This window comes from Salvelinus alpinus, chromosome 32, assembly GCF_045679555.1.
Source record: "Salvelinus alpinus chromosome 32, SLU_Salpinus.1, whole genome shotgun sequence".
Classification (NCBI taxonomy): Eukaryota; Metazoa; Chordata; class Actinopteri; order Salmoniformes; family Salmonidae; genus Salvelinus; species Salvelinus alpinus.
The window spans coordinates 2080631-2097793 of record NC_092117.1 but is presented as its reverse complement, the minus strand read 5'-3'; the positions used below and the strand labels follow the sequence as shown (position 1 = coordinate 2097793).

The following is a 17163-nucleotide window of genomic DNA, read 5'->3' as shown; positions in this document are numbered from 1 at the left end:
AAAAATTCTAGATGGCTTGTCCTCGGGGTTTGGCCTGCCATATCAGTTATGTTATACTCACAGACATTATTTGAATGGTTTTGGAAACTTTAGAGTGTTTTCTAATTATATGCATATCCTAGCTTCTGGGCCTGAGTAACAGGCAGTTTACTTTGGGCACCTCATTCATCCAAACTTCCGAATACTGCCCCCTAGCCCAAATAAGTTTTAAAGAAGGTAAAACATTTATTTGAAACTAACTGTAACAGTTTATATTAGTTGGCAGGGGTCCTAACAGCAACATTATTGTTTGATGTATTTCTGATAGCTTTTAAGAAAATTTCTGGTAGTTGGACCCCTTTTCCATCTGTTTATCCAAAAATAAAAGCCTTTGCTTATGCCTAATTTTTAAGATGGAAAATGGTTGACAAATGTATCATGCCTTCATTTCTAAAAAATATAGACTCTTAGCTGTCATTTGAAACCCCATTTGATATGCTCCTATGAACTTTACATGTTGGTGCTCATGGTTCCTTTTTGATGGTTGTTTGTGTCCAGAGTTTCAGGTTTTCAAGTCTCTTTAAGAAAACAGTGTCCTAAACAAACATTGGAAATATTGGCACAGACCACCAGTAATGTGTATGTTATTCCATAAAAACAAACACTTCATTAAAAAAAGACATAATTCCCACTACAGTTTGGTGACCCCGACGTAATACTGAAATGATCCTTAGCCCTACATCTGTGAATGTAAAAGGGAATGTCATTGGAATCTGACTGATTATGATTACACTTCTAGGATGCTGTCTACACTAATGAGGTGCAACATATCTACAGTTCCGGAAGCTCAATGGTTTGTGCATCTAAGTTTGCGTACCAAATGACACCCTATTCCCTATATAGTGCACTACTTTTGATCAGAGTACTATCGGTCTTGGTCAAAAGTAGTGCATTATGTAGTGAATAGGGTGCCAATTGGAACGCATGCTAAATGTGTTCAACGAAGGCCACTGTGTTCATCTAATTTCTCTGGTCCTTCCTGCCAGCTAGAGCCTTGTGGTGGGTCACTTTGGTGTGCAGTTTATAATGAAGAATTATGGACATGTCATCCTCACAGCGGGAGGTGTGCCAGGGGATAGGCTTACCTGGGCACATAGTGAGAGACAGATACTACACCCCTCTAGTCATTGTTTCACAGCATGCGCATATATACAGAGACACACTGTATAAATAATATACTGTAGATGGAATTGACCTGCCCTGCCTCACTCATAAACTGTTCATGCCACATACACAGACACTTCTAACACAGTATACTCACACCCAGTCTGTAACACACTGCAAAATACCTACATTTTGTCTTGACATGTGAACACAAAATCAAAGATACCATATTAATAAGCATATGCTGATGTTTATTGGAAACACCACAAACAGGAGTGCAGCTGTACTGATGTAGAACAACACAACACACACCTTCACTGAGAACAGAGAGTAACACACACAAGTCTCCTTCAGTTCTACATTTTCATCTGACACTGAGTCCTGTTGGAGAAAAATAACAAAACATATCCAGCCAGGTTAGAACTGAGGACATATTCTATTTAAAATGTGGACATGCAGTATACAATTGTTCAGTTGCATATTATATAACATAATATAGTATAATAGAATGTTGTAATAATATATATCATAAAATCACTCCAAATGTAGTTTCTATTAACATCCTCAAAGTTTGGGGTTTATGTAGAGTTCAGGATCCAGTTCATTGTTGCACCTAAAGTATATAAACAGCAAAACACATATTGCTCTCAGGCCAGACATGCTTATCCATATGCAATAGTGTCTTTTCACAAATGGTATTGTCATGCCATGGTCAATAATGATACTTTACTTTAAGGATGGCTATTCAACATCGGTCTGGTTGCCTTTTCAATTTACAAAATGCAGATTAGAAGGAATTGATAACTAAAATGTTGTTGATAAAATGAAGCAAAACATGATTGTACTCTCATGAACAGCAATTTTGTTTTTTAAATATTTATCCACAATCACTTTTAATTATCAACTTTTTTCTCACTTGATATATATTTTCAAGACACATATATACTTTTCTGCCACACATTATTTTTTACATCAGGAAAATAACCAATAAAATGGAAAATGATCAAGTTCCAGTACTTTGTAGCTCCAATAGGCAATCCATAGGTCCATACATCACTTAAACACTCCCAATAGTCTTCTGATATGTCATGGCAACATCACAGAATTATCTCTCTCACACACACACACACACACACACACACACACACACACACACACACACACACACACACACACACACACACACACACACACACACACACACACACACACACACACACACACACACACACACACACACACACACATAACGAGTGTGTCAGATTGTTGATCATGACTGTGATTCTTATCTTGCTCTCAAAGCCAAAATGTAAAATAACTCAGCTCTATCTTATGAGGTTTCAGAACAACAAAGAACAAACCACTGACTAATCATTGCAGAACAGAGTTAGACTGGTATGGGACTGCAGTAAGAGACATAGTGTTTTGTTTTCCTTTTTGGGTGGACTAGGGTGCAGCATTGGTCCCTCATTCTGCATTTTGGTGAGTAGTGCTGGATGGGGCAGCAAGCAGGTAGCCCATTCAACCCGTCAAATTACCAAGTGGCCTCATGGGTGGAATGTTATTAATATTTGAGCAGAAAATCCTGTGTTTTTCTATCTCAAACAGTTTGTTATATTTCAGTCTTCTGTGATGTATACAAAGTGTAATATTGGGATACAAGCTCAAAATTGAATACATTTCAACTCTATACCTGACATGGTACAGGTGTCTTCTTTTTTGTAAGCCCATAAACATGTGTGTGAGGTGTAAACTTTTGTTTCAAAGTAGATTTGCTTAAGACTACCAAGAAACACTCTGTGACCCTGATTTAGACCACATCAGTAAAAAGTTAACACGGGATTGGTGTCCCTAAACCGGGACGGTTGTTGATAATGTGTGCTAATGTGACTAGAATGACGTTGTATACAAAAGCCAACTTTCCTTGACATAGACATGTCTTATATGGGCAGAAAGCTTCAAGTCTTGTTAATCTAACTGCAGTGTCCAATTTACAGTAGCTATTAAAGTGAAAAAAGACCATGCTATTGTTTGAGGAGAGTGCACAACAACAAAACACTTTTATCACGGCAACTGGTTTGATACATTCACCTCTGAAGGTAAATAATGTGCTTACATTCAGCATTCTGCTCTGATTTGTCATCCTGAGGGCCCCAGAGATAAAATGTAGCATAGTTTTGTTTGATAAAATCTATTTTTATATTCAAATGTAGGAACTGGGTCCTACAGTTTGAACCCCTACTGTTTCTATTTGTAATGCTTAATATGAGTCTGGAATGAGAGATTACAGTCTAGCCAGACACCTAGGTATTTATAGTTGTCCACATAAGTCCGAACCGTCCAGAGTAGTGATGCATAGCATTTTTTGAATGTTCTCTATAGTTATAGTTATGTACTTGAAAATGTATCAATTGACCAATTCGGGACATTTAGGCAAACTCCTGGCAGACTTGATTCAAAATATTGTGTCGTAATGTAATTCTTCTCTGTATCAGTCTGAAACTTTGCACTCAAACTGGTGCCATCTGGTGGCCAAAATCAAAATTTCAATCTGCATGTCTGGCCATTCTCTTGCATTTCAAAGATGATGAAAAAAATAAAAAATAAAATGCATGTTTTTTTGTTTGTGTTATCTTTTACCAGATCTAATGTGTTATATTCTCCTACAAAAATGTCACATTTCCACAAACTTCAAAGTGTTTCCTTTTAAATGTGATCAAGAATATGCATATCCTTGCTTCAGGTCCTGAGCTACAGGCACTTAGATTTGGGTATGTCATTTTTGGCAAACATTGAAAAAAAGGGTTGGATCCTTTAGAGGTTTTAAGTAAAATGCAGAAGCTCAGCTCAGCCCATCCATATAATGTCACAACAATGGTATGGTATGCTTCAGCAGTATGTAAAATATGCCAATTCATCTTAGTCTGAACTACATCTTCTTAGTGGGGCTATGCAAATCAGTTTGATGACTAACAAGGAGGAATATGTTATCTCACTAAATAACTTCGAGTTGCTTACATCACAGAGCACTCTCAGTTGCTGGAAAATAACCATCCTTGGTATTTCCCTGTAAATTGGCACTCAAATTGGGCTTGGCATAACTCAAAACCCATTAAAGAGTAATGTGCAGATTGTCTATTTATTTTGTGAGGCCAATGTCGACTAAAACCTATTTGCAATGCTTGGGCTGTCTTTGGGGCTGCTTAGTTTTAATTTGACCCTACTGTCATCAGAAGCAGTGCTGCCTAACCGAACATAATGAGGATTAACGCAGTATCAGATTGGAGTTTGTGCCTGGCTCAACGCTCTTCTACCATACCAATTCCACCTGCCCGCTATCAATTGCCCTCGTTGAACTTTAATCCGTATTCAAATCTACCTCAGCGCAGGAAACGTTAAATACCCAGTCGGCCCACGTCATGGCAAGAGGGAGAGAGCGAGAGATTACTTAGCGAGAGAGAGTGTGAGAGAGGGAGCGGGAGGAGATGGAGGAGGGAGAGAGAGGGTGGTAGATAAGGAAAGAGTAAAGAGGGATCGAAAGAGAAAGAGAAGGGAGAAGATAAAAAGGGAGAGAGAGAAAAAGAGAGAGAGGACAATAAATAGAAGCGGTAGAGAGAAGTGTGATGGAGGGATGAGAAAGATGCCCTGAGAAACACTTGAGGGAAAAGAGAAACTCGATGGAGAGAAACAGATAGAAAGTATGGGAGGAATTGGGAAATGAGAAATAAACACAGGACTGGGTAGAAGATTGTTCTGTCATCGAACGGTGCTTCTCTGTATGTATTGCTGCTATATTTTTCCTTATGTTGCCATGGAGAAGCAGCAACAGGAGAGATGGCAACAATGCAATAGCAACCTCTGTGGGTCTAAGACCAAGGCAGAGGCTAGTAGAATAATAATAAAATACAGTTTGGACAACATTCGTGACCATACATTTGGTCATGTGTGCTCTCAAAGTTAGAAATGTTTTAGCTCTCAGATTTTGTAGTCTGAATTCCCTTACTACCAAAGCGGTTAGATCAGTGGTGTAATAAATACTTTAAAGTACTACTGAAGTCATTTTTTGTGGTATCTGTACTTTACTTTATTATTTTTAATTCCTAATTCCTAAAGAAATGATTGTACTTTTTACTCCATACATTTTCCCTGACACCCAAAAGTACTCTTTACATTTTGAATCCTTAGAGGGACAGGAAAATGGTCCAATTCACGCACTTATCAAGAGAACGTCCCTGGTCAACCCCATTGCCTCTGATCTGTCGGACTCAAAGCACATGCTTTGTCTATAAATTGTCTGAGTGTTGGCGTGTGCCCCTGGCTATCTGTAAATAAAAATAAAAAACTGGTTTGCTTAATATAAGGAATTTTAAATGATTTATACTTTACTTTTGGTACATAAGTATTTATTTTAAATTACATTTACTTTTGATACTTAAGTATATTTAAAATCAAATACATTTTGACATTTACTCAAGTGGAATTTTACTGGGTAACATTCACTTTTACTTGTCATTTTCTATTAAGGTGTGTTTACTTTTACTCAAGTATGACAATTGGTTACTTTTTCGACCACTGGATTAGATACTGTAGCTCATTAATCAAATTGGGGAGCTGTGACATCTACCGTAACGAGAGCTCCATATAGCTCTTCAGCTTGTCGTCCTAAAAACTTGAAATGAGTTAGTATGTTTTACCTCTGGTTCATTTGGCATTCCTATGAGGGAAAATAATGGGGTTTTGGGAAATACATCTGAGGTTAACACAGGCTTAGGAGATCATGTATGTTTTGTTCTATGAGATAATGCTAGACAGTTAACATGACCTTTATGAACTCTGAAGCCTTTATGTGCTCAAAATAAGTCAGTCGCTAACGAGTCGCTAACTGTTGGAGACATGGAACTACAACATTAGACGCAAAGTGTTTCATGTCACTGCACCGACCACGCAAACTAGCATACGCTACATTCCACCAAAAGTTAGTTAGCGCTTTGCTTATCAGCTCGAACGAAAAAGCAAGGATGGTGTATTGTTGCAACCATATCGATTTCGCGGGAAAGTGCTTGTTTTATTGGTTCCCGACCAATGTTGCACAGAGGAGACTTTGGGTCCGTCTGATAAGGTAAGCTAAGCCTGTTAGCTAGACGTCAAAGGCATGCGACCTGAGGTGTAGTTAAAAATGTTTTACATGTCAACACATCATTAGAGTTTTACTTATTTTGATTACATAAATGCTTCAAAATTCACAAAACATTATGTTAGCTGATGAGATTATCTCGTACAACAAACATATAGAATCTCCTAAACCTGTGTTACCACAGACCTTATTTTTTGCATTAATCCAAAAACCCTCCAGAACTCCATTCCTTACCCAATAGGTTTTGGCCAACGAGCCATGGCCTCCGTTAGTGATTACAAAAAGAAGCTATTACTATTGCTCTCTATTGCTGTGACATTTAATGGGATTATCACCAGTTGCTCTGCTTTCCCTCCAACTCCACATCAAACTAATACCAGCTGCCATACCAGCTAACTTCATTCTACTGATGAGAACAGTGAAGAAATTGTAGACCAACAACTTATAATGAGCATCCTCGTTGTACCATAACCTTTTATAAACCCACTGGTATCACTTACAGTACATTCGTAAAGTATTCAGAATCCTATACCTTTTCCACATTTTGTTACGTAACAGCCTTATTCTAAAAGGTATGCTCATCCTAATCAATCTACACATAATACCCCATAATGACAAAGCAAAAACAGATTGTATTTTTTTTTGCAAATGTATAAAATAGAAATAACTGAAATATACATTTACATAAGTATTCTGACACTTTACTCAGTACTTTGTTGAAGCACCTTTGGCAGCGATTACAGCCTTCAGTCTCCTTGGGTATGACGCTACAAGCTTGGCACACCTGTATTTGGGGAGTTTCTCCTATTATTCTCTTCAGATACTCTCAAGCACTGTCAGGTTAAATGGGGAGCATTGCTGCACAGCTATTTTAAGGTCTCTCCAGAGATGTTAGATCGAGTTCAAGTCCGGGCTCTGGCTGGGCCACTTAAGGACATTCAGAGGCTTGTCCCGAACACACTCCTGCATTGTCTTGGCTGTGTGCTTAGGGTCATTGTCCTGTTGGAAGGTTAACAGTTGCCACAGTCTGAGGTCCTGAGAGTTCTGGAGCAGGTTTACATCAAGGATCTCTCTGTACTTTGCTCCATTCATTTTTGCCTCGATCCTGACTAGACTCACAGTCCCTGCCGCTGACAAACATCCCCACAGCATGATGCTGCCACCACCATGCTTCACCGTAGGGATGGTGCCAGGTTTCGTCCAGACGTGACACTTGGCATTGAAGCCAAAGAGTTTAATGTTGATTTCATAAGACCAGAAAATCTTGTTTCTCATGGTCTGAGAGTCTTTAGGTGCCTTTAGGCAAACTCCAAGCGGGCTGTCATGTGTCTTTTACTGAGGAGTGGCTTCCGTCTGGCCACTGTACATAAAGGCCTAATTGGTGGAGTGCTGCAGAGATGGTTGTCCTTCTGGAAGGTTCTCCCATCTCCACAGAGGAACTCTGGAGCTCTGTCAGAGTGACCATCAGGTTCTTGGTCACCTCCCTGACCAAGGCTCCTCTCCCCCGATTGCTCAGTTTGGCCGGGTGGCGAGCTCTAGGAAGTGTTGGTGGTTCCAAACTTCTTCCATTTAAGAATAATGGAGGACACTGCGTTCTTGGGTACCTTCCATGCTGCAGAAATGTTTTGGTACACTTGCCCAGATCTGTGCCTCGAAACAATCCTGTTTTGGAGTTCTACGGACAATTCCTTCGACCTATAGACAGGTGTGTGACTTTACAAATCATGTCCGATCAATTGAATTTACCACAGGTGGACTCCAATCAAGTTGTGGAAATATCTCAAGGATGATCAATGGAAACAGGATGCACCTGAGTTCTATTACGAGTCTCATAGCAAAGGGTCTGAATCCTTATGTAAATAAGGTATTTTTGTTGATTTTTTTGCTTTGTTATTATGGGTTATTGTGTGTAGGTTGCTAATCCATGTTAGATTAAGGCTGTAATGTAAAAAAATATGTAAAAAGTTAAGTGGTCTGAATAGTTTCCATATGTATGTCATAACCGTTTTATGTTGATTTCGCGCAACTGGCCCTTATTTTCCTTTTTTCATATTTTTATTGCCTTTTTGCTCCAGCAGTGTTGTCCTATATTCCTACACATACACAGCCTCTCTAAATGCTCCTGATTCAGGCATGTAAAACAAACAAAGAGCGAGGGTGGAGGAAGGCGAGAGGCTGGGAGAAAGATTGAGAGTGGGAGAGGGGGTACAGTCCACATCTCAGTCTGTGTGAGTGAGAGGGGGTTAGGTATTCCTTGGGTGGGTGTGAGGCTAGGTGCCAGGTCTGGGTGTAGGGGTGGGCAGGAGTCATACAGGCCCCACTGTCAGCCCCTTCAGAGGCATGCTGGTGGTGTTCTCGGTGGGCAGGACCAGGGGATTGCCATGGGCTTTGGCCAGACTGGCGTAAGGCAGATGGCAGTCCGTGTGCAGGAACGGGGGGTAGTGCTGCCGGTAGCAGATGTAGGCAAAGAGCAGGCCGATCACCCCTCCAACAAAGGCATCTGGGGAATAATAATAATATATTAATAATGTACATATGCTACTTACCGTAGCAGACGTTTTTTTCCAAAAGCAAGTTACAGTATAGTGAGTGCATACATTTTTTGTATGTCTATGTGAGTGATATCCACAACAGTTAGTACCACACTCCTACGAAATGAACCACACTCTACCACACACAGGAGTATTGCTAGATTGCACTTCAGGTCTCAGAAATCTACCATAGGAAATAAATGTGGGTACTTAGTTTTTTATACAGTGGATGAATCATTGATGATTTACTTAATTAATGATGTCTATATTGGAAATGTCAGCTAGTTTAGTTTTATCAGTTGCTCTTGTGAACGTTGGGCTAAGATCGGATGAACTTTGGGCTGATGTCACTACTGGGCCTGGCTGAATCTCAACATGTACCTGGCTTGGACAGACCCGTCTGTCACTTTGTCACCATGGCTGAGAACAAAATGATTTCCTCGTCATGATCAATGTTTGAAAATAAGTGCTAAATTGTAATGTTGATTTGTGATCCAATAAAAACAATTGTTCACAAACAAATACATTGTAATGTTGTAGAGAGAATGAATAACTAATGCATTAGACTGGCTGAACTAGACTCAAAAAGATTTTTGGAAACAATTATTTATCTATCCAGCTGGATAAAATTAAGTTAACACCTGCACCATAAATTGTGCTTGAATATAGATTGTCCACATTTGTCACGACTCCCACCGAAGGTGAATCCCCTACCTGTTCGGGCGGTGCTCGGCGGTCGTCGTCGCCGGTCTACTAGCCGCCACCGATCCCCTTTTCCTTTTCTGTTAGTTTAGGCTTATTAGTTGCACCTGTTCCTTTTTGTTTCTTGATTTTTGGTCTATTTAAGCCTGTTAGGCCCGCCTAGGTTTGTGCGGGATTATTTGTGTCATCTGTCGGTTGTGGATGCGTTTTAGTTTGTTCTCCGGATCGTTTGCCCTGTGTTTGGGCTGGTCAGTGTTTATGCGCCCTGTTTTTGGCGTGACCGTTTTGTGCCTGAGCAAATAAACTAATAATCACTGAACCCTCTGCTCTCTGCGCCTGACTCCTACCCACCACTCCTAGTAAAGCATCCCACTTAGACATGTCCAATTAATAATTTAAACTAGTGTACGCTAGTGCGGATTGGAACAGAGCCAGTAGTTTCTCCTGTTGATGGCCAAGTTGAACTATACAGTCGAGATGGAGGACTATTCTAAAAGTAGTGATACTACAAACTAATGATGTGGAGGCTCTGTCACTGAGCTGGTGATTTGAAATGCATCGTAATATGTACAGAGTCATCTAAATGTTGATGGTGTTGATGCTTCAGTACGGGTCCCTTCTCCAATGCTGGAGCTGAACCAAGACATTTACAAAGGACCCGGGGGGGCTACAGCATCCCTTAATGGGGAAGCGTGCATGATGTTATCCACGCAGCACTGTTCACAGAGCAGGGTAATAGGAGATTGGGCCCCTCAAGTTTAATGATCCAAACCGCTTCTGCATCCTTCTTATTTCCTGCTTTAGAAAATGTACATAAAAAAAAGGTGTAATATTCTTCCTGGGGGTGTACAGTATATGAACAGATTTGAATAAGATTGAATGTTGCTAAAACGCTGTCAGTTCCACTTTAATGTAGTGTTTTTGCAGGTTGTATTATACTGTAGTATTTTTGGACTAATATGCTGCAGTATTTACTGTCGTTTTTTGCAGACTGTAGTATTATTGCAGAAATTACTTTAGTATTTACTATCTTTAGCGTTCTCCTTGAGAAAACCTACTGGAGAAATACTAAAAGGCCACTTTAGGTAGGACTTAACAAATAGTTAATCACTTGCACTCTTTTCTATAACCTGTAGGGAAGGCATTATATAATAAATTCTTGTCATGTAGGTTTCTAAATTATAGGTGGCACAAATTGGGCTATGGGGGAGGGGAATGGGCAGGGTATATGCAATAATAAAAACATTTGTGTTTTTGCAGACTGTAGTTTTTTTGCAGACATTAATGTAGAATTTTCTATAGTATTCTACAGCATACTACATAAGTCTTTGGTATATACTGTAGTATTCTATAGTAAACTCTATTTTTTTTTTCATATGCGATCCCTCTAAAAGTAATTAGTGGTGTCTGACAGCAACGTCGCCTAACGCCTAATTTCTGCTGTCACTTTATCACTGGACATCAAATCTCTCTCTCTTTCTCCCCTCTGGTTCTTTCTCTCACTCTCTCTCAGGAAATAATTACTCAATGCTGTGTGCTTGCTTGCTGTCTCTCTCTCTATCCCTCTCTTTCTGGACATTACTGTCCATGTTGGTGTGGATTGAAGAACAGACAGCAGTTAAGACACCATAGAAAATGTGTTACTGTCATCGCCAATGTTTTGAGATTCACACACTTATCAGCCTCTTCCTTATAGGAACCTCTAATTACCCCTGTGTGTGTGTCTGGCAGGGTTTGTGTGTGCATGTGTTTGTGTGATTGTTTGTGTGAGTGTGTGAAAGAGAGTGAGACAGGTTTCCCTTTTAGACCAGGAGACTCGGTGCACTGCGGTCTACATCTTATTCACATGAGTTACACTGCTACACCCTGGTTAGCTTTCTGTTCCTATCTCTTGGTTGATTACTTGATGACTGTGGTTCATATATTGACATCAGTGTTGTCTCAGTGGTGATGATACACTTGCTGTTACATAAAGTGTCTTAGCAGAGTAATGTTTACAAGACAGCACCATATTTTGGTGGTTTAACCCACATTGAAAAATACTATAGTATACTATAGTATAAATACTATCGTATTCATTGTATAGTTGTTGCAGACTTTCTTGTAGTATTCACTGTAGTATACTGTAGTTTACTGTACTATTTACTGTAACTATAGCATAAATACTGTAGTGAAAGGAAACTGTAATATATACTGTAGTGTTTTTGTGGACTGTACAATACTGTAGTTTTTACTGTAGTGTTTTTGCAGACTGTAGTAAACTGTATTTACTGTAGTGTTTTTGAAAACATCACTGTAGTATTTACTATAGTGCTTTTGATTTATTATCTTTGACACAAAAGTGGAGGATTTCTCCTTCAAGAAACCAACTAGAGACATACAAAAAAAAAAAAATTACCCTAACCTGTAAGTAGGACTGGGGTCTGAACAGATAATTCAGCCCTTTTGCTCTTTTTCTATAACATATACAATGTAATACTTGGCATGTAGGTTTCTCAGTTATGGGTGGCACAAATTACAATACGGGGAGGGGAATGGGCAGGGTATATGCAAATAAAATACTTTAGTAGTTACTATAGTTTAACAAGTGTAGTATTTTTGCGGACTGTAGTGTTTTTGAGGTCATTACTGTAACATTTACTAGAGTGCTTTTTGCAGATAATACTGTAGTATTTACTATACTCTTCTACAGTATACTACAACATTCTATAATAAGTTCTACACATGATCGATGGATACAACCATGTGAAGTATAGTATTCTATAGTATATCACAATTTACTATAGTAAACGGTAGAATTTCTTCATGTGGGCATAATGATTTATAGATAGGGCTTTGGTTCCTAACTAAACCTACACAGGCTGACAGATGCTACACAAACAGTTAGTCAGTATGTATCCTGACAGACCTTGGGCCTTGAGTGCTGGCATAGATCTAAATGATGTAAAAGTACATTACCAGCCAACAGTTTGGATACCTACTCATTCAAGGGTTTTTCTTTATTTTTTACTATTTTCTACATTGTAGAATAATAGTGAAGACATCAAAACTATGAAATAACACATATGGAATCATGTAGTAAGCAAAAAAGTGTTAAACATATCTAAATATATTTTAGATTTTAGATTCTTCAAAGTAGTGACCTTTTGCCTTGATGACAGCTTTGCACACTCTTGGCACTCTTGGTAAGTCACATGGTCAGAAAAAAACTCCTCGACCTAAATGGCATATCTGCTGGTTAATTTGGATGTGACTGTGACAGACCTTGCCAGTGGTGTTTGTAGTCACAGGTGCGGGACAGGGCGATCATCACAGCACTGTAGAGGGGCAGCAACATGGCACACAGACGCCAGCTGCGCCCACGGCCCTGGTCCGTGAAGCAATGCAGCTTCCCAGCCAGGTAGAAGGAGGTGAAGCCCAAGCCAGAGAATGCAACTGAGGGATTGGGGGAGAGAGGGAGAGGGAGATGGGGAGTGCAAAGAAGAGAGAGAGAGAACAAACAGCAAAACATATTCATGATCAAGTACAAATCTTAAAATTAACTATTAAAGACTACCAGAACACACTGGATTCTCCAATTACATTGAATGAACTACAGGACAAAATACAAACCTCTAACCCAAAAAGGCCTGTAGTGTTGATGGTATCCTAAATTAAATGATGAAATATACAGACAACAAATTCCAATTGGCAAAACTTCAACTCTTTAACACCATCCTTAGCTCTGGCATCTTCCCCAATATTTGGAACCAAGGACTGACAGACCACATATTCACCCTGCACACCCTAATTGACAAACAAACAAACCAAAACAAATGCAAAGTCTTCTCATGCTTTGTTGATTTAAAAAAAATTGGCATGAGGCTCTGCTACCCAAATTGATGGAAAGTTGTGGGAAAAACATATGACGCTATAAAATCCATGTACACAAACAACAAGTGTGTGGTTAAAATTGACAAAACACTGATAAAATAATTTATATGTTGAAAGATAATGATGAAATAATTCCACTCTGAAACCATATAATTGTATGAAATGTATTAGAGTCATAAATCTATAATCTAATAATGTGTGTAGTTTTAGTCAGAATTAGAACAAGGACCTTTTGTTCCTTTTTAGTATATACGCAAGGTGCAAGTGTGAAACAAATGATAAGAGGAGCTATCGACAGACAAGCTGTACTACTGTGTTCCTTACAGGACATTCTGTCTCCACCTGTGGAGGGGAGAAACTGTTAGGCTTGCAGAAAATGATGAAACATGTTGCAGATGTATTTGTATAGTGGAAAAATACAGACTGTCTGAGCAAGGCGTAGCTTAAGATTTGAACTTGTATGTATGTGCGTAGGATACCTACTGTTTGTGTGTGAGGTATGTGCATAAGGAGCCAGTATAAAATGGATGTTTTTGTATTTGGACGTCAGAACGTTCTCATGAAAAAACACCTTGATTTTTGTAAGTTGGGACTCTTGTCTGTATCATTCAATCAGAATCTTGCAAACTCTGGTTTGCAGACTGAGTAGATTAATTTAAGTTAATGAACATTGATAACAACATTCTCATAACAAAAACACACACCTTTCTGTCCACAGTGCCGTGGGATGAGACAGGGATGCAGCTTAAGCCCCGCCCTCTTCAACATGTATATCAACGAATTGGCGAGAGCAACAGAACAGTCTGCACCACCTGTTCTCACCCTACTAGAAAGTCAAATGTCTACTATTTGCTGATGATCTGGTGCTTCTGTCCCCAACCAAGGAGGGCCTACGGCAGCACCTAGATCTGTTGCACAGATTCTGTCAGACCTGGGCGCTGACAGTAAATCTCAGCAAGACAAAAATACTGGTGTTCCAAAAAAGTTGCCAGGACCACAAATACAAATGTAATCTAGATACCATTGCCCTAGAGCACACAAAAAACGATACATACCTTGGCCTAAACAGACGGTAACTTCCAAAAAGCTGTGGACGATCTAAGAGACAAGGCACGAAGGGCCTTCTATGCCATCAAAAGGAACATAAAATGTGATATACATTTACATTTACATTTAAGTCATTTAGCAGACGCTCTTATCCAGAGCGACTTACAAATTGGTGCATTCACCTTATGATATCCAGTGGAACAACCACTTTACAATAGTGCATCTAACTCTTTTAAGGGGGGGAGGGGGGTTAGAAGGATTACTTTATCCTATCCTAGGTATTCCTTAAAGAGGTGGGGTTTCAGGTGTCTCCGGAAGGTGGTGATTGACTCCGCTGACCTGGCGTCGTGAGGGAGTTTGTTCCACCATTGGGGTGCCAGAGCAGCGAACAGTTTTGACTGGGCTGAGCGGGAACTGTACTTCCTCAGAGGTAGGGAGGCGAGCAGGCCAGAGGTGGATGAACGCAGTGCCCTTGTTTGGGTGTAGGGCCTGATCAGAGCCTGAAGGTACGGAGGTGCCGTTCCCCTCACAGCTCCGTAGGCAAGCACCATGGTCTTGTAGCGGATGCGAGCTTCAACTGGAAGCCAGTGGAGAGAGCGGAGGAGCGGGGTGACGTGAGAGAACTTGGGAAGGTTGAACACCAGACGGGCTGCGGCGTTCTGGATGAGTTGTAGGGGTTTAATGGCACAGGCAGGGAGCCCAGCCAACAGCGAGTTGCAGTAATCCAGACGGGAGATGACAAGTGCCTGGATTAGGACCTGCGCCGCTTCCTGTGTGAGGCAGGGTCGTACTCTGCGAATGTTGTAGAGCATGAACCTACAGGAACGGGTCACCGCCTTGATGTTAGTTGAGAACGACAGGGTGTTGTCCAGGATCACGCCAAGGTTCTTAGCACTCTGGGAGGAGGACACAATGGAGTTGTCAACCGTGATGGCGAGATCATGGAACGGGCAGTCCTTCCCCGGGAGGAAGAGCAGCTCCGTCTTGCCGAGGTTCAGCTTGAGGTGGTGATCCGTCATCCACACTGATATGTCTGCCAGACATGCAGAGATGCGATTCGCCACCTGGTTATCAGAAGGGGGAAAGGAGAAGATTAATTGTGTGTCGTCTGCATAGCAATGATAGGAGAGACCATGTGAGGATATGACAGAGCCAAGTGACTTGGTGTATAGCGAGAATAGGAGAGGGCCTAGAACAGAGCCCTGGGGGACACCAGTGGTGAGAGCACGTGGTGCGGAGACAGATTCTCGCCACGCCACCTGGTAGGAGCGACCTGTCAGGTAGGACGCAATCCAAGCGTGGGCCGCGCCGGAGATGCCCAACTCGGATATACCAATTAGGATCTGGCGAAAAATACTTGAATCAGTTATAACCTAGCAAAAAAAGAAACGTCCCTTTTTCAGGACCCTGTCTTTCAAAGATAATTCAGAAAAATCCAAATAACTTCACAGATGTTCATTGTAAAGGGTTTAAACACTGTTTCCCATGCTTGTTCAATGAACCATAAACAATTAATGAACATGCACCTGTGGAACGGTCGTTAATACACTAACAGCTTACAGACGGTAGGCAATTAAGGTCACAATTATGAAAACTTAGGACACTAAAGAGGCCTTTCGACTGACTCTGAAAAACACCAAAAGAAACATACCCAGGCCCCTGCTCATCTGCGTGAATGTGCCTTAGGCATGCTGCAAGGAGGCATGACGACAGCAGATGTGGCCAGGGCAATAAATTGCAATCTCCATACTGTGAGACGCCTAAGACAGCGCTACAAATAGACAGGATGGACAGCTGATCGTCCTTGCAGTGGCAGACCACGTGTAACAACACCTGCACAGGATTGGCACATCCAAACATTACACCTGTGGGACAGGTACAGGATGGCAACAACAGCTGCCCGAGTTACACCAGGAACGCACAATCCCTCCATCAGTGCTCAGACTGTCCGCAATAGGCTTAGAGAGGCTGGACTGAGGGCTTGTAGGCCTGTTGTAAGGCAGGTCCTCATCAGACATCACCGGCAACAACGTCGCCTATGGGCACAAACCCACCGTCGCTGGATCAGACAGGACTGGCAAAACGTGCTCTTCACTGACGAGTTGCGGTTTTGTCTCACATGGGGTGATGGTCGGATTCACATTTATCGTCGAAGGAATGAGCATTACACCGAGGCCTGTACTCTGGAGCGGGATCAATTTGGAGGTGGAGGGTCCGTCATGGTCTGGGGTGGTGTGTCACAGCATCATCGGACTGAGCTTGTTGTCATTGCAGACAATCTCAACACTGTGCGTTACAGGGAAGACATCATGTGGTACCCTTCCTGCAGGCTCATCCTGACAAGACCCTCCAGCATGACAATGCCACCAGCCATACTGCTCATTCTGTGCGTGATTTCCTGCAAGACAGGAATGTCAGTGTTCTGCCATGGCCAGCGAAGAGCCCGGAACTCAATCCCATTGAGCACGTCTGTGACCTCTTGGATCGGAGGGTGAGAGCTAGGGCCATTCCCCCTAGAAATGTCTGGGAACTTGCAGGTGCCTTGGTGGAAGAGTGGGGTAACATCTCACAGCAAGAACTGGCAAATCTGGTACAGTCCATGAGGAGGAGATGCCCTGCAGTACTTAATGCAGCTGGTAGCCACACCAGATGCTGACTGTTACTTTTGATTTTGACCCCCCCTTTGTTCAGGTACACATTATTCCATTCTATTTCTGTTCGTCAAATGTCTGT

At 41.2% G+C, this 17163-nt stretch overlaps 1 protein-coding gene across 1 annotated transcript in view; it reads right to left on the bottom strand.

Moving 5' to 3' along the window:
• Positions 1-1377: 1377 nt before the first annotated feature.
• Positions 1378-17163, bottom strand: part of LOC139562357 (phospholipid phosphatase 4-like) — a 206867-nt gene continuing 191081 nt past the window's right edge. The window contains exons 6-7 of the mRNA XM_071380030.1: positions 12775-12945; positions 1378-8777 (exon numbers count right to left, since the gene is read on the bottom strand). Of these exons, the coding sequence (XP_071236131.1) occupies positions 8584-8777; positions 12775-12945 (365 nt within the window). The 3' untranslated portion in view covers positions 1378-8583. The remainder of the gene's footprint in view (positions 8778-12774; positions 12946-17163) is intronic.